The sequence below is a fragment of the Denticeps clupeoides genome, chromosome 11, assembly GCF_900700375.1.
Source record: "Denticeps clupeoides chromosome 11, fDenClu1.1, whole genome shotgun sequence".
Classification (NCBI taxonomy): domain Eukaryota; kingdom Metazoa; phylum Chordata; class Actinopteri; order Clupeiformes; family Denticipitidae; genus Denticeps; species Denticeps clupeoides.
Window position 1 is genome coordinate 22,231,057 of NC_041717.1, and position 23,005 is coordinate 22,254,061.

The following is a 23,005-nucleotide window of genomic DNA, read 5'->3' on the forward strand; positions in this document are numbered from 1 at the left end:
AAGCGACGCGGCGGATAAAGTTGCGTAACCCAGAAAGAAGCCCGACGTGTTTTGATGAGGTCACCCCGATAAGGTCATCGATCAGACACACCACTCGTGACCTCAGCACAACCTTTCAAAGACGTTTATTTGAATATCAACACATTTTGACATTTCAACACAAAATTGACACCCCCCCTGTGCATAGCCCCAGCATTTTTACACACATGTGAAACAAATACTTTTCTTAAAAAAATAAAACGAATTCATTTAAAAGTCAGATTAGAACGAGAGCGCGGTCAGAATTGACAAATTCTGCTCGATTTGAAAGGAAATGCACTTAAAAGGCTCCTCTGCACAGGAGTGATGCAAATACAATAAAACTAAAAGAGAAGAACCGATGGCGGCTGCACATCGGGGTCGGCGTCAGCATGGCTCCAGGCGTGCGGCGTGGAATCAGGTGGTGCGGGGTCAGGTGACGGTCGCTCTGTTCGACACGCGCGACAACTGTCCAGTGAGGCTTCCTGCACACACAGACAAAGGCGCGGCGTAAAAGCGCAGCATTAATATCACCAACTGTGCCATAATACCCACCTGCTTGAGGCTGCAGCAAGACTTTCTTCTTCTTCTTCCTCCCTTTGTTCTTCCCCTCCGGCGGCGGTGAGCGCTGGCGGGAGAAACGAGAGTGTATTTCATAAACACCCGGATGTCGCGGAGTTTCCAGAGCGGCGACGAAGCTCACCTGTCTCTCTCGGTCCCGGACGACTCTCAGGCGGCCGGGGGACGAGGGAGAGGAACCCGCCTCTGGTCTGGGGCTGCCTGTGGAACACAGCAAACAGGTTCTCCTGCTCCTCACTGTTCCTTTCCCATCTACAATCCACACGCTTCTACAGACATTTATACCTGGATAGTAGTGCAGATTAATACGCCACACGATATTAAATCAAACGTTCCCAGTTATTAACAAGCAGAAGGGTCCAAAAAAGGGATTATATCTGGATACCAGTGCACAGACTGAATTGAACCCCCCAGAAGCCAGTGGAACAACATGCCTTCGTTACGGAATTAAAACGAACCTGCGCCGTTTCTGAACGGACACGTTTTCTTCATGTGAGACTCCGCACCGCATATGAAGCAGCACTTCACGCTGGCTTCCACATCGCCGTGCTCCGCCTCCTCGCTGACACACCTGGGCCGCGCCCTGAACACACACACACACACACACACACACGCGCGCTGGTCAACTGCGCAGACATCGGGACGCTCTCTGTGGAGGGACACGCAAGCCCACCACGCACTTCCTGCGTTTCGGACAGTCCTTCATGTAGTGGCCGACCCTCCCGCAGACGCGGCAGCAGCGGTCGTTGGGCACCACCTCGCCCTCCGTCAGGACCTCCGGGTCGAAGAAGTACTCCTGCGGGGAAAACCCATACCGGGCGTAACGCGCGTGTTGGCCTGAGAATCTGTGAGTGTAAGATGGTATCCGTGGAAACCGCACCATCTTGTCGGGGTACTCCAGGGGGAAGGTTTTGATGGGCGAGCCGAAGACTCTTCTGCCATTGATGAAGGCCTTCATGATGAAGTTAGTCACTGTGGAGAAGCAGAAGGTCCACGTTTCCATTAGAGAACATCTCTCATTTCACATCACAGAGTGTGTGAAGGTATCTGCTGTGGTTTGTGGTGGTGTTGATGTTAAGTGTGAGTGGAGCAGGCATGGCTGGTGATGGGTGTGGGGTCATACTCCTCCTGGACAGGCCTCCTCCCAGGTTGTGGTTCAAGTCAAAAGGGTCTGAAAAGCAAGCAGCCGGTCAAGTGGGGGTTCACGAACTTGGGGAACGCGTGGGAAGCGTGGACTGCGGCACGTCCCTCACCCTCGATGCAGATGAATCTGGACGTCCACTGCTTCTTGAACGTGGTGAGCGGCATCCTCTGGCGGACGCACACCACCTGCTCCTTGAAGTTGAACTCTTCGGTGTAGAAGCGCAGCAGGCCCAACCACAGATCCCCCACCAACTCGGCGTTCCGGCCGCACTCCGGCCAGCGGCGCGGCTGGTGACGAGGACCGAACCGGGTACAAAAAAAAAACACACACACACTAGTTATGGTCCTGGGCCCAGGGATCACCGACTCGGTACAAAAATGAGCAGGTTTTTAACTCTTATTCTCCTCGTTTTACACATTATACAGATCAAAAGTGTGCGCCTGATAATTATCGGCATGTTTTACGCGGTGATATCGTACCAATACAGAGACAACAAATACCGATATTTTTCTATACCAATATTCAGTTCGGAGTTATGTTGTTTTTGGCAGAATTATTAATACACGGCATCTTGTATATCAGCTTGGTTTTTACGTTCAGTAAACCGTAGAACGTGCACAATGTCACTCTCTATCATGATTTAATCGTAGGTGGAAATCAGGATGAATCAGGGAACATAAAGTAATAAAACATGAAGCCTTACGGAAGGAATATCTGTACACAAACATTTTTTTTTTTAAAACCTTTTTCATTCTATTCTTATGACAATATGAGGATCTGGACGTCTAAAATGGCCTTTTCTATTTCTTCCAAATATGATAAGATATTTGTCTACTGGCATCTTTGCTCCGCCCATTTTTTACATTTGCATCCACACTGCGGGTTCGATTTTGAACTCTAGCACACTGGATTTGGTTATTCTGATAAGAGTGACTGCTCATTATAAAAAAATGGAAAAATAAACTTTTATCCAGATGAAATTGTTTGGACTGGGCCCTGGAGAGAGACTCACCAGGTCCTCCAGGTCTCTGAAGAAGTACACGTTCCAGCCGTCCACCAGCACCTCCGGCTTCTGAGCGCCATCGTAAATCTACGGAAATCACCAACACGGCTGTAAGCCCCACCACCGTACCAGAGACGCATCAGTACAGAGCTGGCGGTACCTCTTGCAGGACGGGGACGACTGGTGGATCTCGCTGCTGAAGGTAGAAGAGCACCATCAGCGTGTACGCGTAGGACGACAGGCTTCCCCGGGACGCGTCACCAATATCGCACACCTGAGCACAAACACAGGCGCGTCACAGTACACTTCACACACACACACACACACACACACACTGTCTCACCTTGGAAAAGACCTTCATGATGTAGCAGAGGATTCGGACTCGTGGGTCAATGGCAGCATACGACGCCAGTAGATGTGTGTTGTGAAGGGCCTGAGGAACAGAGGAGCAGCCTCACATGAGGATCGAGTGTTCTACATTATGTGTTCTACATGATCAAACTCTGGCCCGAAAATAACGAAACGTCTAAAATATTCCTATTGTCATCATGGAGACCAAGCAAAGGTTTATTTCAAGTAAGAGGTGATCATGAGCGACTGATGTTCGTTGGCCAGGATGGAACGTTGTTCGGTTTCACTATGTCCTGACATGTATGTAGCTGAAATGACAATAAAGCCCAACCTGAACCGAAATAAACAGTCTATTAACATTTGAAACAGTTTATTGTTTAGTTTTGCATGTTTATTGATTGTCTTATTATTAGGTAGGGTTGAGGGCTGTTTATTTGTATAGTAATGAAGAAGTGTGTGTGTGTGTGTGTGTATATATATATATATATTATTGTCAGCTTGTTCAAATTCAACTTGTGAAATTCAGGCTCAAGATGCTCCAGAGTTTCTAGTTTTCAACGACAATGTCATAACCTGCCTGAGAGGTTAAATAAAAGCCCGCCCACACTGAAATCTGATTGGTTAAACCAATCAGTAAACCAATCAGGATGCTGTTTGTCTGTGGAATCGGAAACACACACACACACACACACGTTCTCTCGCTCCGTCGTGTGAGCGCATGTTGCGAACGTTAATATCTGACACGCCCGCTCGTTTCCGGGAGATTTGGGACATGTGGCAGCCGTACGTCTCCATTTAAAAGTAACTTGAAGAAACAGATAAAACAGGCTAATGTGTGTCATTTTAATCAATCATATATCAAGATGATATAAATCGCCCAGCCCTAGGTCTGATGGTAGTATCCTGGTGGGTAACACACTCGCCTACAAACCAGAAGACCCAGGTTCAAACCCCACTTACTACCATCGTGTCCCTGAGCAGGAACCTTAACCCTGAGTGTCTCCAGGGGGGGGACTGTCCCTGTAACTCTGGATAAGGGCTACCAGACGTCCCCCTTTCCCGGCATTTTTCTCACCAGCGTGTTGTACAGGCTGATGTCGGCCTCCAGACCGGTTTTCACATGGCAGAACTTCACGATGGGGACTTTCGCCGTGGTGATGGGAAAGATGTTTCTCAAACCTGACAAGACACACCACACTCATGATTTTTTTAGACTGTAGCGCATACACATGGCCAAATTTTGCTCATTTACACGCGTGCACGGACCACTCACCAGTGTGCTTGCTCAGAACTCTGGCCAGCTTGCCTATGATGGTGATGCAGTCCAGGTCCTGGCAGAAAAGCAAGTCAGACACGGTCACGCGCGGCTTGAAAGACGCCTGGCGCTCCGTGTAATTACACCATGCAGACTTGTCGTGTAGTATAGACCACAAGTTCGGATTTGATGTCGAATTGAATTAAGCACAAACAGGAGTACTTTGCGGGGAAGGCTGGTGCTGCAGAATTATTGTTAAAGGGCGTCTCTCGCCGGGTCCTCTAGGCGTCCGCTGCAATGCCTGGTGAAAATTGTAGTCTGCGACAACCACCGGCAGACGCAAAACTAGAATTGAAGTATCGATAGGAGTGCCAATTGGCATCAAAATCTGTACGAAATTTTAATATCTGAGTTTTGTTGTTTTGTTTTTTTTTTGCCAACGAGCGACAATACTCCACAGGGGTTAAAATACGACTATTAACAATCAAGTTAACCGCAACTGAAACTGACTAACTGTTGACCCCCTAATATTACGCACAACCAAAAATTGGTGGGCCAGTGGTGGCCTAGTGGTAAGGAAATGGACCCGTAATCAGAAGGTTGCCCCTTCGAATCCAGAGGCGCCACTGAGGTGCCACTGAGCAAAGCACCGTCCCCACACCAGTGACACGTGTCCTCTGCATTTAACCATCACCCTGAGTGAGCAGTGGGCACCATGACAGGCGCCCGGGGAGCAGTGTGTGGGGACGGTGCTTTGTTCAGTGGCACCTTGGCGGATCGGGATTCGAACCGGCCGCTTCCTTAACCGCTAGGCCACCGTTGAACCCCCCAAATAAGTGGGGTTGAGGTCTACCTTTGCATTGTTGCAACCCTCAAGCACCATGCAGATATCCAGGTCACTCTCCTTGAAGCCAAAACCATTTTTGGACGATCCAAACAGTTTCAGACGAGCACCTGAGACACACACACACTGAGTTAGTGTATACGCCACTGTAGTGTGTGTGTTCAGGTGTGCACGTCGTGTCTGTACCACTTATGTGCCGTCTGATGAAGGTCTCCAGGTCCTGCAGAATGTGCTCCCTCACCTCCTCCTCGAGCTCATCAGGAGAAAAGTCACCTGGAAAGAGCAAAAAATCACAAGCAGTGTGTCTCGGTGGGCTTAACCACCACTACGGATCCACGAGGACCAGCGGCCTAGACTACTCGCGTGGGGAAGAAGAACATTATTTCTACGATTGTCCATGTCCACACCCGCACCCCTCTGGTGGTCCCATCACTGAGGAAAGTTCTACACAACGCGGCCTGTGCAACACACACTGCAGATGCTTACCGTAGCACTGGCCACACACTTCATTGAGAATATTGAGGAACTTTGGGGTCATTGGAGGAAGAGGGTCCAGCTGCAGCTTCCTCAGGTCCTCGGGACAGCTGGCTCTGAGGTGGCCATCGTGTTTACACACACTACACACCAGAGTGTGGGTCTAATAGAGAATTGTACAGTTAAGTAAGGCTCGTGTGTGCAGTCACAGTGATTTGTGTGTGTGTGTGTGTGTGTGTGTGTTCTCACCCGTCCACAGGTAAAGGCCTTCTTGGTGAACGTATACTGCAGAACATCTCTAACTGCTCCGGCCTTGTCGGTTCCACGGCCGGCTAGAACGTTGAGCGGTGAGTGGAGAAGAGAGTTGGACTCCTCCTCTCCAAAAACCAGCAGATCCTCTTCCTCCTCCAGCTCGTCCTCCTCCTCTTCAGAGTCTGAGGGACGCTCCTCGCTCAGGTCTTCGTCCAGAGGGAACAAGCCCTGCTCCTCGGTGGTCAGCGCGAATGGCTCCCACCTCAGGGCAGAGAGAGACTTCAGTAATCTGGATTCGAGGAACGTATGAGATCCAGACACAGCATCGGTATTTACTACCACTACCTGGATGCTAATTCAATCTAAATTCGGGAGAGATATTGATTTTACTGGCCCAACACAGAAATATGCGCTACTCGCTACTTCCGCGTATCCTTCAAAAGACTTTAGTATAATAAAGGTCTTAATAGACCCAATAAATACCATAAAACAAGCGTACAATCTTTACTAAGTGCAGCCGATCGGCCTGTGATTGGCTACGGAAAATGAGCAGGGCGGTTTGTGGCCTGTTTGTGGCCCGATTGTGATTTTAAATATTCACAAAATAAAATATTTGAGTCCTTGAGGGACTGCATGATAAAATATGAACAAGAATCGGGTTATTTAAAGCTATTACCAGACGCCCATATCCAGAGCAACTTACAGTAAGTAGTTACAGGGACAGTCCCCCCTTGGAGACACTCAGGGTTAAGTGTCTTGCTCAGGGACACAATGGCAGTGACTGAGATTTGAACCTGGGTCTTCTGGTTCATATAAATACTATAACATGTTAAATAAATCATTCGTATCATACAAATACCTGCTATTTCACCGCTCTTATGGGTGTGGCAGCCCATTTTCAGTAGAATTGCCCCAATATGGTTTTATCTGGTTATGCTACATGACGATTTATCTGTAAAATGTAAAGATTATGTGTATTTATAATGACCAGAAGTACTGTATGAATTATAATCATGAAAGAGAAGTAAGGGATGCACGCAGAGCTGCAAATTTGATCATGCTGTAAATAATCGGTCTATAAAAAGCAGCAAATTCCACAGGATTATGAATTGATCGGTGAATCTCCGCCTCCATCGTCAGGTTTGTGAATATGGATGTGGAGGTGAGGATTTTAAACAGCTGCACTTGTCTGGTGTACCTTTCAGGGCCGATTCCAGTTCTAGATGAACAGTTGTCTCACCTCCTCTCCTCCCGCTGAAGACACTCTTCCTCGTCCAAGTTCTCCTCGTCCTCGCTGTTCTCCTCCTCACCAAGGAGCTCTTCCTCAATCACACAGTCCGAGTCGTCCACTCCCGACACCCGTCTACTGCTGCCGTGGGACGAGGCTCCGAGGCGCCCGTGGACGTGATTGTGGGCGGCGGCCTGCTGAGCCGCCGGCCCGTGATTGGCTGTGGACCTGGCCGGGGGGCGGCAGAAGTACTTGTAGGTGCAGCGGAGGCAGTGGAGGAGGTACTCAAACATGGGCTGGCTGCTGACGGAGCGAGCCACGTTCTTCCTGACCGCGAACGGATCTGCAACGAGACGGCGTTCCGGATCAGCGGTGCAGTGAGATGATTCATTCCCGCTTTTCCCGGAATACCGAACACTGGCTGTAGAAGAGGGACGTAAAGTCTCACCCTCGATGGCGATCCTCTTCCTGGGCCAGTCTTTATTTTCCCTCCACAGGGGGGCGCTGGTGCGGACGCTCACCACGCGGTCCGAGGTCTGAAAGTCCAGCGTGTAGAAAGCCAGAAACTCCACCCACAGCCGGCCCGGCTCCACCCCCCCGCCGCGCTCCGCAAACACCAGAGGAACCTGAGGGGGTCCACAACGCGGCAGGAAGCGTCAGGAGCGTAGAGAAGACAGGGAGATGCCACGCCCGGGCGTGTCACGTACTACAATAACACCATAAAAAGCCACTCACTCGGCCGCACCGCTGCTCAGCGTCACCATCAACTTTACACACCCACAGCACCTCGTCTTCTTCTACTGCAACCAGGGAGAAGTTCTTCAGCTGGCTGATGCCCAGACCCTACACACACACGTACGAGGAGAGAACCGGTCGTTTACACACTCTCACACACACACACGCACACACACACACACACACACACACACACACACACGTATGAGGAGAGAACCGGGCGTTTACACACACACACACACACACACACACACACACACACACGTACGAGGAGAGAACCGGGCGTTTACACACACACACACACACACACACACACACGTACGAGGAGAGAACCGGGCGTTTACACACACACACGTACGAGGAGAGAACCGGTCGTTTACACACTCTCACACACACACACACACACGCACACACACACACACGCACACGCACACACGTATGAGGAGAGAACCGGGCGTTTACACACACACACACACACGTACGAGGAGAGAACCGGTCGTTTACACACTCTCACACACACACACACACACACACACACACACGTACGAGGAGAGAACCGGGCGTTTACACACACACACACACACACACACACACACACACACACACACACACACGTACGAGGAGAGAACCGGTCGTTTACACACTCTCACACACACACACACACACGTACGAGGAGAGAACCGGGCGTTTACACACACACACGTACGAGGAGAGAACCGGGCGTTTACACACACACACACACACACACACACACACACACGTACGAGGAGAGAACCGGGCGTTTACACACACACACACACACACACACACACACACACACACGTACGAGGAGAGAACCGGGCGTTTACACACACACACACGTACGAGGAGAGAACCGGGCGTTTACACACTCTCTCACACACACACACACACACACACACACACACACACGAGGAGAGAACCGGGCGTTTACACACACACACACACACACACACACGTACGAGGAGAGAACCGGGCGTTTACACACTCTCTCACACACACACACACACACACACACACACGTACGAAGAGAGAACCGGGCGTTTACACTCTCATACTAACACATACGAGGAGAGAACCGGGCGTTTACACACACACACACACACACACAGAACCCGGCGTGTATCCGGAGACGAGGCTCACCGCGCTCTCCAGGTAGGCAGGTAGGAGCGGCTCTTTGCGCTGCTGCAGGAAGCAGATGACCATGAGGGCTAAAGAATACGGTGGAAGGCCACCCTCATCAACCATGTCCAAATGGCAGATCTGAAACACACACACACACACACACACACACACACACACAGTTTACAGCAGGGCTGTCACATCGTGGGCCACATCCCATGAGATCATTTTATGTAGATCTACTATTATGGCGGGGCGATATGAAGCCCTGATGACACACAAACGGCAGATCCCATAATGCACTGCTCCAGGTGCCTCGGCGAGACCAGCAGAATGTGTACAGGCGCAGTTTCCTCGTCACGTCGTGCTCCACCGGCCTGACTGAGGTCTCGTTTCAACCAAACTACACCAACTCAGACACGTTAAAAATCGCCAATTACTACCAACAACGTAGTTTCTTCGCACCATCAGAGTTAGTTAACTCCCCGGAACACATTCGTTCTCATCACGAGGCGTTTTACTTCCTTTTAAAAAGAACGTCCACTGGGGCAAATTTCCAGTCACGCGCTCTCTTAAAAACTCTGCAAATGCGAGAGGGGAAAAAAACGACAAGAAAACTGTAAAACAAAACTCATCACCACCCTGAATAGCTTCACTTATTTCACGCCCCCAAACCGAGACAGACCGCCACGTTCCGAGCACGTGGCGTCGCTGTCAATATAGGAGAAGCTCGTGCGGTAATACTGGAACTATTGTCATTGTGAAACGCTGCAGCACAGCACACGGCGTCACGGTGAAACGCGTCCTCTGTATTGAGCAGTCGCCCTTGGTGAGCAGTGGGCGGCCATGACAGGCGCCCGGGGAGCAGTGTGTGGGGACGGTGCTTGTCTCGGTGGCACCTCGGCGGATCGGGATTCGAACCGGCAACCTCCTGATTACGGGGCCGCTTCCTTGACCCCCCGCTAGGCCACCGCTGCCTAGCGTGGCCGTAATACTTCATTCTACGCTCATGTTTCGTGACTCCTGAAAAGGACCAGAGTTTTGCAGCTCTACTGTGAAGCAGCTTCAAGTTCACCATCATTTGTCTGGAAAGTGAGCACTGCATTATGGGATTTGTAGTTTAATAAGAGTTCTGTATAAAGTGACGTTACGGGACCTGTGGTTTACAGGAAGCGAGGACATGGACCTACCCTGGCCCAGTGTCTGAAGGCCAGAACCAGGGGCAGCAGAGACGGCTCGCGTTGGGCCAGCTGGGACAGGTACCGGGAGGTCAGGACGGCCCGTTCGTTCCCCGAACTGACCCTGCACAGCAGGCCACTGGGAAAACAAGCAACCTCGTCACTTCCTGCACGTGGAAGGCGAGTCCCGCTCAGGAGGACACGGCCATCTCACCAACCTGTCCTTCTCCTTGCACAGCACTGCAGGCACTTGGGTGTGGAAGTCGGACTCCACCTCCACAAACACAGCTGCGGGGAGAAGAAAGCACACAAGTGAAAGTGAAGTGATTGTCACTTGTGATACACAGCAGCACAGCACACGGTGACACGGTGAAACGAGTCCTCTGCATTAACCATCACCCTGAGTGGGCAGTGGGCGGCCATGACAGGCGCCCGGGGAGCAGTGTGTGGGGACGGTGCTTTGCTCAGTGGCACCTTGGCGGATCGGGATTCGAACCGGCAACCTTCTGATTGCGGGGCCGCTTCCTTAACCGCCAGGCCACCACTGCACCAGACTAGGCCACCACCGCCCCTGGAGAACGTCTTCTGCATGCTGCACGGTGTTAATACAGATCTTCACGTCTGCGCGTTACGGTCTCCTCACCACTGTCCGAGAGGGTCTTCTTCACCAGCAGCAGAACATCAGGTTGATGCATCTGCGAACACAATCACAAGCAGCAGATGGTGAAGCGGCTCCACCACGAGGGCAGAGACCTCGCCGCACGCCGGGAACTCACGTCGGGAGGGACGGGGACGTCGATATTCACGTCCGAGTGTCTGAAGCCGAACCTGGTGCAGGAGGATCCATACAGCCGGAGCCTGGAGTCTGAGGGCACAGAGCAGGGACGTGAAGACCTGGACGCAGGAGTCCACACCCCCACGTCACGGCAAGGCCCGCCTCCTCACCGGGCAGGACGGACGCCAGGACGTCCTGCATGAGAGCGAGGACGCGGCGCCGGAGGTCCACGTCCCGGTCCGCCATGCCCACCTCCCTGACCACGTCCTCCAGGACCGTGCCGACGGCGGCGATGTCCTCCGTCCCCGGGAACGGGATGCTCCTCAACATCACCTCCTGCCGCTTCTCCTACAGGAAGGCGGCCGCGTTAACGGCGTGGACCGGGCGCGCCGGGTGAAAAGCGAGCGGCTCACCTTGGCGCGTCTCCGGTGCCACCGGTCCTTCAGGTGGCGGTGGGCATCAGAGACGGAGTCCAGGCGCGAGTTGCACAGGTGACAGCTGAAGCGCACGCCACCGCCGCCGTCCGCTCTCTACAGGCGGAAAACGCCGGGTCACCGCGGGCTGGAACTTATTATGGGAGACGGGACGAGGGACACTCACCCCGGGGACGTCGGCGCCGCCGCCTCTCTGCCGGAGCAGCTGGTTGATGGACACGGTGGCGTGGTCGATCACCAGCACCTGGCCATCGTCACGCGGCTGCCGGTCCCTCCAGCTCCGCCCTGAAGACACCAGAGCCGGTGAGAAGACCAACATCTACATAAATCTAGAGAAGAGGGGTCAGGGGTCAGGGGTCACCTGCGCCGGGGGAGGAGAAGCTCCCTCCCGCCTGGCCCTGCCTCTCCCCGGAGGAGCTGCGACGCCGCCGCGGCGGCCTCCTCCTCCAGGACGGCCAGCTCTCCTCCGGGCAGGCCCGGTTCCGGTTCCGGCCCAGGCCGTGGACGTCGGGGCTGAAGTCGCCCTCGCTGCCGTCGGAGTGCCCCGGAGGCTCCCTCCACCGGCGGCCCTTCCCGCCGCGGTCGTCCATGTCCGGTCTGTTTACAGAGACACGAGGGGGTGAAACACGGAGCCCCGGAATCTGGCGGGGGACAGAGCGCCGCATCCGGGCTCCCCGAGGAGGGAGCACCGCTAACCGGCTAAACAGCCGCGGCGGTGACGGTACCTGAACGTCGGAAAAAAACGCCTCCGCTCGGCCCGGGTTCGGTGCTCGCCGCGGAAGACGTGACGTGACGTCACTTCCGCTGCACGCACAACCGGAAGCGGATTCGACGTCGCCTTTCAAACAAGATTGGACCATTTATTAACGATTACATTAAAAAAAAAAAAACACACAAAATATTCCTTTATTACTTATAGAGATCTGCAGGGTGAAAGGCAACATCAATTGTCTGAAATACCAAGAAATGTGAGCTACCTTTTATATTCCCAACCATAAAAGAGGCCAAATTCTGCAGCAGGATGGTGCTCCATCACATTCTTCCATCTCCACTTCAGAGTTCCTCGAGGCGAAGAAGATCAAGATGTTCCAGGATTGGTCAACCCAGTCACTAGACGTGAACATCAATGAGCATGTGTGGGGTAGGATGAAAGAGGAAGCGTGGAAGACGAAACCAAAGAATATGGATGAACTCTGGGAGGCCTGCAAGACTGCTTTCTTTGCTGTTCCTGATGACTTCATCAATAAATTGTATGAATCCTTTCCAAACCGCATGGATGCAGTCCTTCAAGATCATGGAAGTCATACAAGATATTACATTTGGACCTCACAGCACAACTACGTATTTTGCTGACATATTTTTGTATTTGCAGTAAATTTGTTCAATTTCTGTATAGGCGACAAAATTTGCCCTTTCTGTCTTGATTAAATGATAAATATTTTTTCAGTGAAACTGATTCATTTCAATGCATTAAACATCATTTGGTAGCGTTTTAGCTTTTCATATCAGCTGTTTCTAACACCATTTGATTCATTAAAAGTCAGGTTAATAGCAGGTGTTTCTACAAAATAGATAAGCAACCAGACTTTTGTCAGGGACTGTATATTCCTCACACATGTACAGACATTGGTCTTCGCCAGACTGTTCCTGGGCCGTTGGGAGAAGCTTCTGTCGGAGCGGGCAAATGTGTGACGCCGTACTAGGTCATTGAACTTGATAATTGCTAGATGATAGGGGTGTAACGATATGCCCAGGTCACGATACGGTACGTATCTCGATACTGGGTTCACCAGACGATATGGATCACGATATTTTGAACAAAAGTGAAAAATGAAACTGCAATTTAAATAACAGATTTATTTCAAAAACATTAACAAATTTCAAAAATTTTATACACATTTCAAGGTATTCACATTTCAAGGTATTCAAAATAACAACTGAATATCTCTTTCTGTCACGGAATTTTTTTTTAAATTTAACATGAACTTAAAATTAAAGATACCTCAGACAGAACTTCTTGAAGCAGTAAAAATGCGATCTCAAGCATCTTCTGCTTTTCCGTGAGCACAGCTGTGGCTGTGGCACTGCGGTGAAAGAAAGCTACGACTTTCCTTACGCGACCGAGCAATCGACTGACGCCAGGCACATTTAAACACTTAATATGCGGTGACAGCCCGGCTTCTCTCACTGCCACCTCCATGTTGCGTGCGTTGTCAGTAACAACTGCAGTACCACGAGGAGCCCCGTCAAGCTCCCACTCTTGTACAGCCACTTTTAAAACTGAAGCACGAAACCTTTCATTTCCCACTCCGTGGTAATAACATGCGCCGTGATTGTAATATAGCTCTGACCCGTCAGTTGTAATTGCCACATTCTCTGCTTTTTTCACACCGTCGACCACCTTAGCTTACATTTACATTTACATTTACAGCGTTTACCAGACGCCCTTATCCAGAGAGACTTACAGTCAGTAGTTACAGGGACAGTCCCCCCCTGGAGACACTCAGGGTTCAGTGTCCTGCTCAGGGACACGATGGTAGTAAGTGGGATTTGAACCTGGGCCTTCTGGTACCCACTAGGCCAGTACCACCTCGCTTCACGGTACAGCGCTGGAACTACCTCTTTTTTAAATGGCACATCATATTCGAAGTGTTTGACGCATCCTTGTTTTACGGTGTTAACAAACAGTTTGTGTTTTGTCTGTAATTTTTTTTACCGTCGTCCTGTCGCGTGACTGTAAAACATTTACATTTTTACATTTACGGCATTTATCCAGAGCGACTTACAATCAGTAGTTACAGGGACAGTCCCCCCCTGGAGACACTCAGGGTTAAGTGTCCTGCTCAGGGACACGATGGTAGTAAGTGGGATTTGAACCTGGGCCTTCTGGTTCATAGGCGAGTGTGTTACCCGCTAGGCTACTACCAGACGATGGACTTATAAGAAGACGCCCGGGGCATCTTCAATTTCACTCTCAGGCGAACTCGTGTCGCCCTACTAATGTTCAAGCAGTTTCTGCGGCTGCGATGACTGTTGCAGCGTAGGTCACGTGTGCAGCTCAACCAATAGGATTAAACTGACGTCGTATCGTAAACGCATCGCCAACACTCTACGATACGCATCGTAACATTTTAGCATCGCAAAATATTGTACTGCGATATATTGTTACACCCCTACTAGATGATGCTGTTGGGTGGGTGCTCCGTGTGAGCGAGTACGAGTCCATGTCAACTTGTCCCTTGAAGAGAATCGGGACTCACTGTGCGGTCCCTGGTTCTTCTTTGTCTTTAGGCTTTTCCTGTCTTTACTGCTTCTGGTACGCCAGGAGTTCACGCTTTAGTGCTACAGGTACTTCTTCAATCACGTTCCCGAGTGAACGAATATGTTCTTCCATCATGCACATCAAAAAAGAATAACCAAAGAATTCTACCAATTTTATGCCAAACTCACCAATTACAACCATTTTTCTTGAAACTTTCAGGAACATTTCCCTTTAAATTTGTTTGGGTTGGTGCCCGATTGAAAGCGCTTCCTGTTGTCCCCGCATCTCTCCTGCACTCGCGGGACATGCTGGTGAAGACGTAATTATCTATTTCATGGAGATGGGCGTGTCGCTCTGCCATCATCCGATGTTCCCTGGACATAAAGAGGCATGATGGCACAGTCGAGGTTACAAGAACGAACAGCTTGTAATGTATTAACGCCAGTAGATGAGTACAGCTTGGCCCTCGAGACACAGGGCGAGGAAGAAGAACCCCCCAGCTTCCGAGAAAAGTCTCTTATACTCCGTACTGGCGTCCCAAAAGAGTTGCCACAGACCAGTCGGGACTGTCCTCACGATGACTGTGCAGACAGGAAGACGGTGGTCCCTGACCAGGCCTTCTCGTCATGACACCTCAAGCCATTTGCTGCCTTTTGACACCGCTTGTTTGGGGGACCTCCGCAGCTTGACAAAGATACAAGCGGGGGACCTTCACGAAAGACAAAAGCACAAAATGCCATGGACCTAGAATTTCCCATCTTACATTCGAAATTCCACATGCATTTCATGAAGAAGCAAAGTATCATTTCCGAGATTATTTTAAGAAAGAATTTAAAGAATTCTAGAATCTTTCCAGGAACAGCGGCTGGCGCGGGATGCAGCTATGTCCTCAGCCAGTGTTGAGGGACGACTGTCAACGATCTCAAATCGACATACGTGCGGGGAGACACAACCAGGCGCATCGGCTTCCTCCGTGGTTCCATGTGCACTGTGGAAACAGTGGGGCAGCGGTGGCCTAGCGATTACGGAAGCGGCCCCGTAATCAGAAGGTTGCCGGTTCGAATCCCGACCCGCCAAGGTGCCACTGAGCACAGCACCGTCCCCACACACTGCTCCCCGGGCGCCTGTCATGGCCGCCCACTGCTCACCAAGGGTGATGGTTAAATGCAGAGGACAAATTTCACTGTGTGCACCGTGTGCTGTGCTGCTGTGTATCACATGTGACAATCACTTCACTTAAAAAGAAACTGGCGTGGGGGAGCGGCTCCACTTCAGGTCGTGTCTTCTTTGGAACTTGAACTCTGCTGAACTTACCTGAGCCAGACGTTCGTGCTGTACGTGCTCGGGCAGTATGGAAACACCAGAGCCTGCCAGTACTTAACAGTGCATGCTTGTGCATGCCACACCTCGGGTGGAACAGTACGTGTCATTTCTGATGGTAAAGGACTCTGTGACGTTACTCTGTCCAACTGTCACAATCCACGTCTTTCATTTAGGACCATTGACGCTATTCTTAATGCCCCACAGCGTGCCTGACATTCTTATTGACTCTCCGTTTGCTCACGTCACCTCAGTCTTGGTTACCTGAGCCATGGTTCGAGATGTGACTTTGTCCTCGACAGGAGATAGTTGGTCTCTGAGTGATGCTGTACCTCCTCCATTGGTTCCAAATGTATTTATATGGCACCATTACAACGAAAGAGTCGACCAATGAGCTTTCCAATACGGTCAAAACACTGCCCCCTAGCGGACTGGAGGGGAAAGTGAACTTCCCGGAACCGCTGTTATCTGGTGTAGGAAACAGGAAGTAGTTTAATCTCTCCCGCTCATTGCTGTAACGTGTTATGAAGCGGTCATGCCATTCAGTTATAATTTTGTTCACAAAGTGAGCAATTTAGATAATTATAATTTAGTTTAATCGTTTACTGGTGAAATTCTCTCTACCTCTGGACTCCCACCCGCCCTACTTGGATCACACATTATTATTATTATTATTATTGTTTTATACTTTTTGGATTCCTGACATTCCCTCCATTTCACTAACACGGTTGTGATATTTGCTGTTAGTCTGAAAATAAAGGCAATGCCACTTTTTACAAATGTGAACTACGCTGCGTCCCCAAGACCGTCATCACCTGTCCAAACCACAAACCCTGGTTCCAAACCAGTCCAAAGACAGCCAGAGCCAACCTGTCACGTCTTCACAGGACACGCGGCGCATGTGGCAGGAGGTCCAGACCATCGGGCCTGCAGATGCAGAGCGTCACGCCACATTTGTATGGATCAGGATAGATGGGCTTTTTAAGATAGTTGAGCAAGCAGGACGGGTTGACAGATTTCATCCGTTTTCATGTACTTTCATGTCGGTGTTCACCCAGCCCCCGCGGTGACATTTAAGAGATGAAATGGCGTTTTGATGTCGATGTCCACCTCCCTTCCTCACCCCAGACCGTGAGTGTGTGCAGAAGTGCTGCACCTCCGGATGAGGATGGATGTGACCAGGTTTGGTACGGTTTATTTGGGCTCTTTCTGGCAACAGATTAATTTAAATGTAATGGTAATTTAATAGTAATTAAATGAGAGGAATTCTTTGCTTTGATGTTTCTGTGGAGCCGTGTGCTGTGGGTTGTTTGTGGTCCAGATGTTCTCCGGGTGAATGGAGATGCTGAGTTGGCTCCATGACTGAGAACAGAACCGCAGGGCTGCCCTGCAGTCCGGACCCTGAGGACGCGGGGTGTTCTGGGTCACACGGACCAGGAGTCCAGAGCCCCCCGCTGCTGGTGGACGCGTGGCTGGTTCCTCTGTTCTTCACACTGATCATGCTGGCGGGGCTGGTGGGGAACTCACTGGTCATCTATGTGGTGACCAGGCAGCAGCAGATGAAGACGGTCACCAATCTCTACATCGGTATGGACTTCTAAAAGACCAGGGCACCAGCAGAGTAGAAGAACTTTACAGTGAAGATCACTGACCATTTAACAGCATGAAAACATGACAAACATGTTTTTTTAGGTTGTTTATGATGTTTCTCATGACCTCCTAGTGAATCTGGCCACAACAGACATCCTCTTCCTGGTCTGCTGTGTCCCCTTCACTGCCACCCTCTACCCCCTGCCCAGCTGGGTGTTTGGTGACTTCATGTGCCGACTGGTTAGCTATGTCCAGCAGGTCAGCAGCAGATCATGGTGGTCTTCTTGACGTTTGCTTTGTCATCAGCGTGGGCTCCTTGCAGGTCACGGCCCAGGCGACGTGCATCACCCTGTCTGCGATGAGCGTGGACCGCTTCTACGTGACGGTGCGCCCGCTGCAGTCCCTTCACCTCCGAACTCCCGGCCTGGCCGCCGCCATCTGCGCGTCCATATGGGCAGGTGAAGTCCCCAGTGTCCCCTGCGTGGACCAGCTTCGGCGAATGTCTGATCGTTGTCTGCTGTGGGGTCAGGTTCTCTGCTGCTCTCGGTCCCGGTGGCCGCGTATCAGCGCTTGGAGTCAGGGTTCTGGTACGGTCCCCGGACGTACTGCGCCGAGGTCTTCCCCTCCGCTGGCCACCAGAGGGCCTTCATCCTCTACTCCTTCATGGCCGTCTACCTGCTGCCCCTGCTCACCATCTGCTTCTGCTACACCTTCATGCTCAAGCACATGAGCAGAGCCTCTGTGGAGCCCATGGACAGCGTCCACCAGGTACCAGCCTGACCTTCACGACCTTCATCATGGTAGTACACATTCTTCCGGTGACACTATGTGTTTGTTCTTGTAGCACGTCCATGCTGAGCGGTCCGAGGCCGTGAGGGTGAAGGTATCTCGGATGGTTTTAGTGATGGTGCTGCTGTTCACCGTGTGCTGGGGTCCCATTCACATTCTCATCGTGCTGCAGGCCTTCCACCCGGCGGCACCACTCCGCAGCTACACCCTCTACAAGCTGAAGATCTGGGCCCACTGCATGTCCTACTCCAACTCGTCCATCAACCCGCTAATCTACGCCTTCATGGGGGCGAACTTTAGAAAGGCCTTCAGAAGCGCCTTCCCCGCTGTGTTCAAGCGGCGGCCCAGGGACACGAGGACGATCCCCACGACTCCCGACACCGAGATGAACTTTCTTTCATCTGTTCAATGACAGACTGTCCCTGTCTCGTTCAGAGAGCATCTGGAATTTGTCCCTTTAAATCCGTTTGGTTTTTTCCTAAATTCCGTTAAATTTTCTGTTATAAACATATTTATTCACCTAAAAACTAAAATTACCTCCGATATGACAAATCACATTTAATCACTGTTCAACAAAGTTCTTACAGTAGTCCTTTACTGTTTGCTTCGTAAAAACCATTTTCATGTACATAATATGTGAATTTCACAATATTTCACATTTTCCTGTTCTTCACGTTTGACCTCAGCATGAAAAAACTTATCAAATAAGTTAACATTGTGGAGACCTGGAATCCAAAAAACGTGTCGTGGGCTGCAATTATACACAATTCTGCGTTTTCTGAATCGCGCAAATCAGAGGGCAAAAGTTCCACGACTTCCTGTCGGCGCCAAACATTGTGGTAAATTGGTCAATTAACGGGAATCCAATCAAACCAAACCAAACCAACCAACTAATCGTTAGATGCTAAACATTAATTGACTAATTCAGATATCCAAATGAAAAAACATAAATTTCCTAACAGAATGATTGCTAGATTAATTGTTAAAATAATTTATTTGGGACGGCTCTAGGCCTGTGGCTGTAATTCTGTACCGAGGCTGAATTTCGGAAAGAGACTTCAGATACAGAATTAGGGGACCAACAAGACCGAAATAAAAGCAAAACAAATCATAATAATTTAATAAGCTCTGATGGAGTACCCCAGTGCTCATGTCAGCGAACCAGAAGAGCTCAAAGTTCCAGGTTCAAGCACCACTTTCTACCATCGGGTCTCTGAGCAAGACACTGAACCCTGAGTGTCCCCAGGGGGACTGGACTTGATTAAAGAATGGTGCGGGGACATTTTTGTAACAGCTGCAGAAGGGAAGACATTCATTTGTTTTCTGCCTCTGCAGGGCACACACACACTCACACAAACTCACATTCACCCTGCACTGATCCAGCAGGTGTCACTGTATTACAGTTAAATCCAGTTCAGACGCGGGTTCGAGTTCAGATCTCCTTTTCTTCTTTTTCTTTCTTCTTCATTGTGATGCATCATCTCTGTATTGAACCATCACCGCCCGGGGAGCAGTGTGTGGGGTTGGGACCTTCATCAAGGGGACCCACCAGGCCGCCACTCCCCAAATAATCTTCATATCCACAACTGTTGTCTTGTCGTCTCCCGACTCTGATTGCTGTCCATTGTGGTCATGTGACACATCTTCTTCTTTTCCACTTGCTGCCGTCCCAGAGTCTGTTCAGGGATAATTAGTGAAGTGAAAGTGAAGTGATTGATACACTACAGCACAGCACACGGTGCACACAGTGAAATGTGTCTTCTGCATTTAACCATCACCCTTGGTGAGCCGTGGGCACCATGACAGGCGCCCGGGGAGCAGCGTGTGGGGACGGGACCTTCATCAAGGGGACCTCAGTGGCAACCTGGCGGAGCGGGATTAGAACCGGCAACGTTCTGATTACGGGGCCACTGTCCCTAAACTCAACATCCATCCATAAAACTGACTTTTACTCGCCATTTACTCGTTTTCTGTGAGTAAATTCACTGTAATATGGAATATGAGATAATCGCCAACGTGACGTCAGCAGTGACGCGGGCGGCGCATCCAATCAGACGCAGCGACGGCCACGCCGTCCAATCGGCAGCCGGCGAGGAGGCGGGACTTCTGCCGGCCGCTCCGGGGGTGAACGCAGGAGGTTCGGGTCCAACATGGAGCAGAAACGCGCCATCAACTTCGGGGCGGGACCCGCCAAACTCCCACACGCGGTGAGTCGAGGTCGCTTTACTCAAACTACGCGTGAAGTGGAGAAAAAGTGCATGATGATGATGATGGTGATGGTGAGGATGAGGGTGAGGATGAGGAGGAGTTGCGTCAGCCGCGCTTCATCACTCTCAGGCTTTTGTTGGCGGTACAGCGTGATGGAAGGTGTGCGCATGTGCAGGAGCTTCAGCCCGACCTTCTGCCTTCTGCCCAGGTTCTGCTGCGGGCGCAGGAGGAGCTGCTGGACTACAGCGGGATCGGGATCAGCGTTCTGGGTGGGTTCCGGCAGGGGGCAGCATTTCCCCAGCAGGCCGCCGTTTAACGCCGTGTTGTCTTGCAGAAATGAGCCACAGGTCCGCCGACTTCACCAAGATCCTGCACGGCGCGGAGACGCTGCTGCGCGAGCTGCTGTGAGTCCACGCCCAGGTCTGTCGTCTCCGGGGTAACGCCTCCGCTCACTCTCTCCCTCCCTCCCTCCCTCCCACGCCCGCGCGGGCGCAGGCACGTCCCGGACGGCTACAGGGTCATGTTCCTGCAGGGCGGAGGCTCCGGCCAGTTCAGCGCCGTCCCCATGAACCTCATCGGCCTGAAGCCCGGCCGGAGCGCGGACTACATCGTCACGGGGACGTGGTCGGCCAAGGCCGCCAAGGAGGCGGAGAAATACGGCAACGTGAACGTCATCCACCCCAGACTGGACTCGTACACCAGTAGGACCCTCGTCCATTCTGCCTTTCACCGAATGTGTGTGTGTGAATGTGTGTGTGCGTCTTCCTGACTGCAGGAGGTCCAGAGTGGCCACAGGCTCCGCCCCTTTTTATAAAAGAGAAGTTGTGTGATGGTGGTGCTCAGGTCGGTCCTGTGATATCTACAGAGGTTCCAGACCCCAGCAGCTGGACGCTGAGCCCCTCCGCCTCCTATGTCTACTACTGCTGCAATGAAACGGTCCACGGCGTGGAGTTCAACTTCACCCCTGACACCAAGGACGTGGTTCTGGTCAGCGACATGTCCTCCAACTTCCTGTCTCGGCCAGTCGATGTGTCCAAGGTGAGCGTTGGCTTGATTAACATCACGTGAACGAAGGTCTGAAGGTCTGTGTTCCATCCCGTCTTGTTCTCTTGGCAGTTCGGGCTGATCTTTGCGGGTGCGCAGAAGAACGTTGGCTGTGCTGGTGTTACCGTGGTGATCGTGAGAGAGGACCTGTTGGGAAATGCCCTGAGAGAGTGTCCCGTCATCCTGGACTACCAGGTGCAGGCTGGGAACAACTCGCTCTACAACACCCCACCCTGCTTCAGGTAGGAGCCAGAAATGGCCATCAGAAAGCTGGAGAAGCTCAGAAGCCATGGCTGACCGGCCCAGAATGTTCTCCTCATGCAGCATCTACATCATGGGCCTGGTACTGGAGTGGATCAAGACCGAAGGTGGCATCAAGGTCATGGAACAGCTCAACCTGGAGAAGTCCTCCATGATCTACGACATCATCAACGCGTCCAACGGATTCTACTCGTAAGTGGCACCAAGGTTGAGCTTTGGCAGGAACACCAACACTAACTCATCATGGTGCCACCTGCACCCTCAGGTGCCCTGTGGAGCCGCCCTGCCGCAGCCGCATGAACGTCCCGTTTCGCGTCGGCCGGAGGGACGGGGACAAGGTTCTGGAGAAGCGCTTCCTGGATGGAGCTTCTAAGTTGGGCATGATGTCCCTGAAGGGCCACAGGTATCAGTTGGTGCTGTAGTAGAACCCGTGGTCCCTCTGCGATGTTCTGCGATGTTCTCCCCTGACTCCCCTGCCTCCCCGCCTCAGGTCGGTGGGCGGCGTCCGAGCGTCCCTCTACAACGCCGTGACCGTGGAGGACGCCCGGGCCCTCGCCCGCTACATGGAGCGCTTCCTGAAGGAGCACCAGCCGGCGGGCGGCGTGTGACCGCGGGCCACGCCCGGGCGGGCGGCACCGGGAACCCGCCTCTCTCTAACGGAGCTAACGAACGTGCCTTAACGCGCGAAACTAGTCTCAGCGGCCGCCGCTGCGGCGTTGCAGCAGCTGTCTCTGTTGCGCCCGCTGTAGTGCAGGTTGACGCAGCAATAAAATAGCATTCATGAACATTTTAACTGTGTTTTGTGGTTCCGGCCTTTTATACACGTTTAATACGGTGATTTACAATCGTGCTGTAAAAACAGGAAGTGTCCCTCTTCACGGGGTCTCCGGCCCCAGTCGACTCTGCTCTCCTTCGTTGTCCCCAGGCTGGTGGGACAACTTGTCCTGCTCCATTCGACTAGCCGCGACGACCACCACCTTTAAGAAGCAGCTGAAAACCCACTTGTTCAAAAAGTATTTCAGACGAATCTAACACACACACACACACACAAATACACACATACACACACACACACACACACTAAATAAAAATATTAAAAAAAATAATGGTCCAGCACTTTC

At 51.5% G+C, this 23,005-nt stretch overlaps 3 protein-coding genes across 5 annotated transcripts; 2 read left to right on the forward strand and 1 right to left on the reverse strand.

Annotated features, from left to right (window-relative positions):
* Positions 1-108: 108 nt before the first annotated feature.
* On the reverse strand, positions 109-12,212 carry tut7 (terminal uridylyl transferase 7). Its single transcript, XM_028997174.1, has 30 exons — positions 12,136-12,212; positions 11,772-12,007; positions 11,577-11,695; positions 11,390-11,506; positions 11,147-11,324; positions 10,978-11,066; positions 10,845-10,896; positions 10,420-10,489; positions 10,214-10,340; positions 9,045-9,164; positions 7,884-7,991; positions 7,597-7,774; positions 7,161-7,491; positions 5,918-6,182; positions 5,681-5,831; positions 5,381-5,467; positions 5,204-5,304; positions 4,369-4,426; positions 4,171-4,274; positions 3,088-3,177; positions 2,905-3,018; positions 2,754-2,831; positions 1,851-2,028; positions 1,721-1,768; positions 1,478-1,569; positions 1,278-1,393; positions 1,056-1,180; positions 722-798; positions 574-646; positions 109-503 (listed from the first exon to the last, which is right to left on the reverse strand). The coding sequence occupies exons 2-30, from the start codon at positions 11,998-12,000 to the stop codon at positions 451-453; spliced, it is 3,528 nt and encodes a 1,175-aa protein (XP_028853007.1). The 5' UTR covers positions 12,001-12,007; positions 12,136-12,212; the 3' UTR covers positions 109-450.
* Positions 12,213-17,008: 4,796 nt separating this feature from the next.
* Positions 17,009-20,088, forward strand: kiss1rb (KISS1 receptor b). 3 transcript variants are annotated; one of them, XM_028997231.1, is made up of 6 exons: positions 17,009-17,579; positions 17,716-17,840; positions 17,905-18,040; positions 18,112-18,350; positions 18,427-18,465; positions 18,544-20,088. In XM_028997231.1, the coding sequence occupies exons 1-6, from the start codon at positions 17,351-17,353 to the stop codon at positions 18,781-18,783; spliced, it is 1,008 nt and encodes a 335-aa protein (XP_028853064.1). In that variant the 5' UTR covers positions 17,009-17,350; the 3' UTR covers positions 18,784-20,088. The 3 variants fall into 3 exon arrangements, with proteins under 3 accessions (XP_028853064.1, XP_028853063.1, XP_028853062.1); XM_028997230.1 differs by having other exon boundaries at positions 17,009-17,179; positions 17,314-17,579; positions 18,427-20,088; XM_028997229.1 differs by having other exon boundaries at positions 18,427-20,088.
* Positions 20,089-20,444: 356 nt separating this feature from the next.
* Positions 20,445-22,677, forward strand: psat1 (phosphoserine aminotransferase 1). The gene is made up of 9 exons (XM_028997222.1): positions 20,445-20,578; positions 20,788-20,848; positions 20,914-20,983; positions 21,075-21,280; positions 21,445-21,617; positions 21,696-21,865; positions 21,948-22,076; positions 22,150-22,287; positions 22,375-22,677. Exons 1-9 carry the CDS (start codon positions 20,522-20,524, stop codon positions 22,490-22,492), a joined length of 1,122 nt encoding a protein of 373 aa, XP_028853055.1. The 5' UTR covers positions 20,445-20,521; the 3' UTR covers positions 22,493-22,677.
* Positions 22,678-23,005: the final 328 nt, after the last annotated feature.

Bases quoted from the DNA above. Each gene is read 5' to 3' on its own strand.
- tut7 (XM_028997174.1), bottom strand. From the start codon at position 12,000: ATGGACGACCGCGGCGGGAAGGGCCGCCGGTGGAGGGAGCCTCCGGGG. The intron at 5,832-5,917 runs GTGAGAACACAC...ATTCTCTATTAG, and splicing joins AGGCCTTTACCTGTGGACGG to ACCCACACTCTGGTGTGTAG. The intron at 504-573 runs GTGGGTATTATG...CTGTGTGTGCAG, and splicing joins CTTGCTGCAGCCTCAAGCAG to GAAGCCTCACTGGACAGTTG.
- kiss1rb (XM_028997229.1), top strand. From the start codon at position 17,351: ATGACTGAGAACAGAACCGCAGGGCTGCCCTGCAGTCCGGACCCTGAG. The intron at 18,041-18,111 runs GTGAAGTCCCCA...CTGTGGGGTCAG, and splicing joins CTGCGCGTCCATATGGGCAG to GTTCTCTGCTGCTCTCGGTC. The intron at 18,351-18,426 runs GTACCAGCCTGA...TTGTTCTTGTAG, and splicing joins CCATGGACAGCGTCCACCAG to CACGTCCATGCTGAGCGGTC.
- psat1 (XM_028997222.1), top strand. From the start codon at position 20,522: ATGGAGCAGAAACGCGCCATCAACTTCGGGGCGGGACCCGCCAAACTC. The intron at 20,579-20,787 runs GTGAGTCGAGGT...CCTTCTGCCCAG, and splicing joins CCGCCAAACTCCCACACGCG to GTTCTGCTGCGGGCGCAGGA. The intron at 20,984-21,074 runs GTGAGTCCACGC...GCGCGGGCGCAG, and splicing joins ACGCTGCTGCGCGAGCTGCT to GCACGTCCCGGACGGCTACA.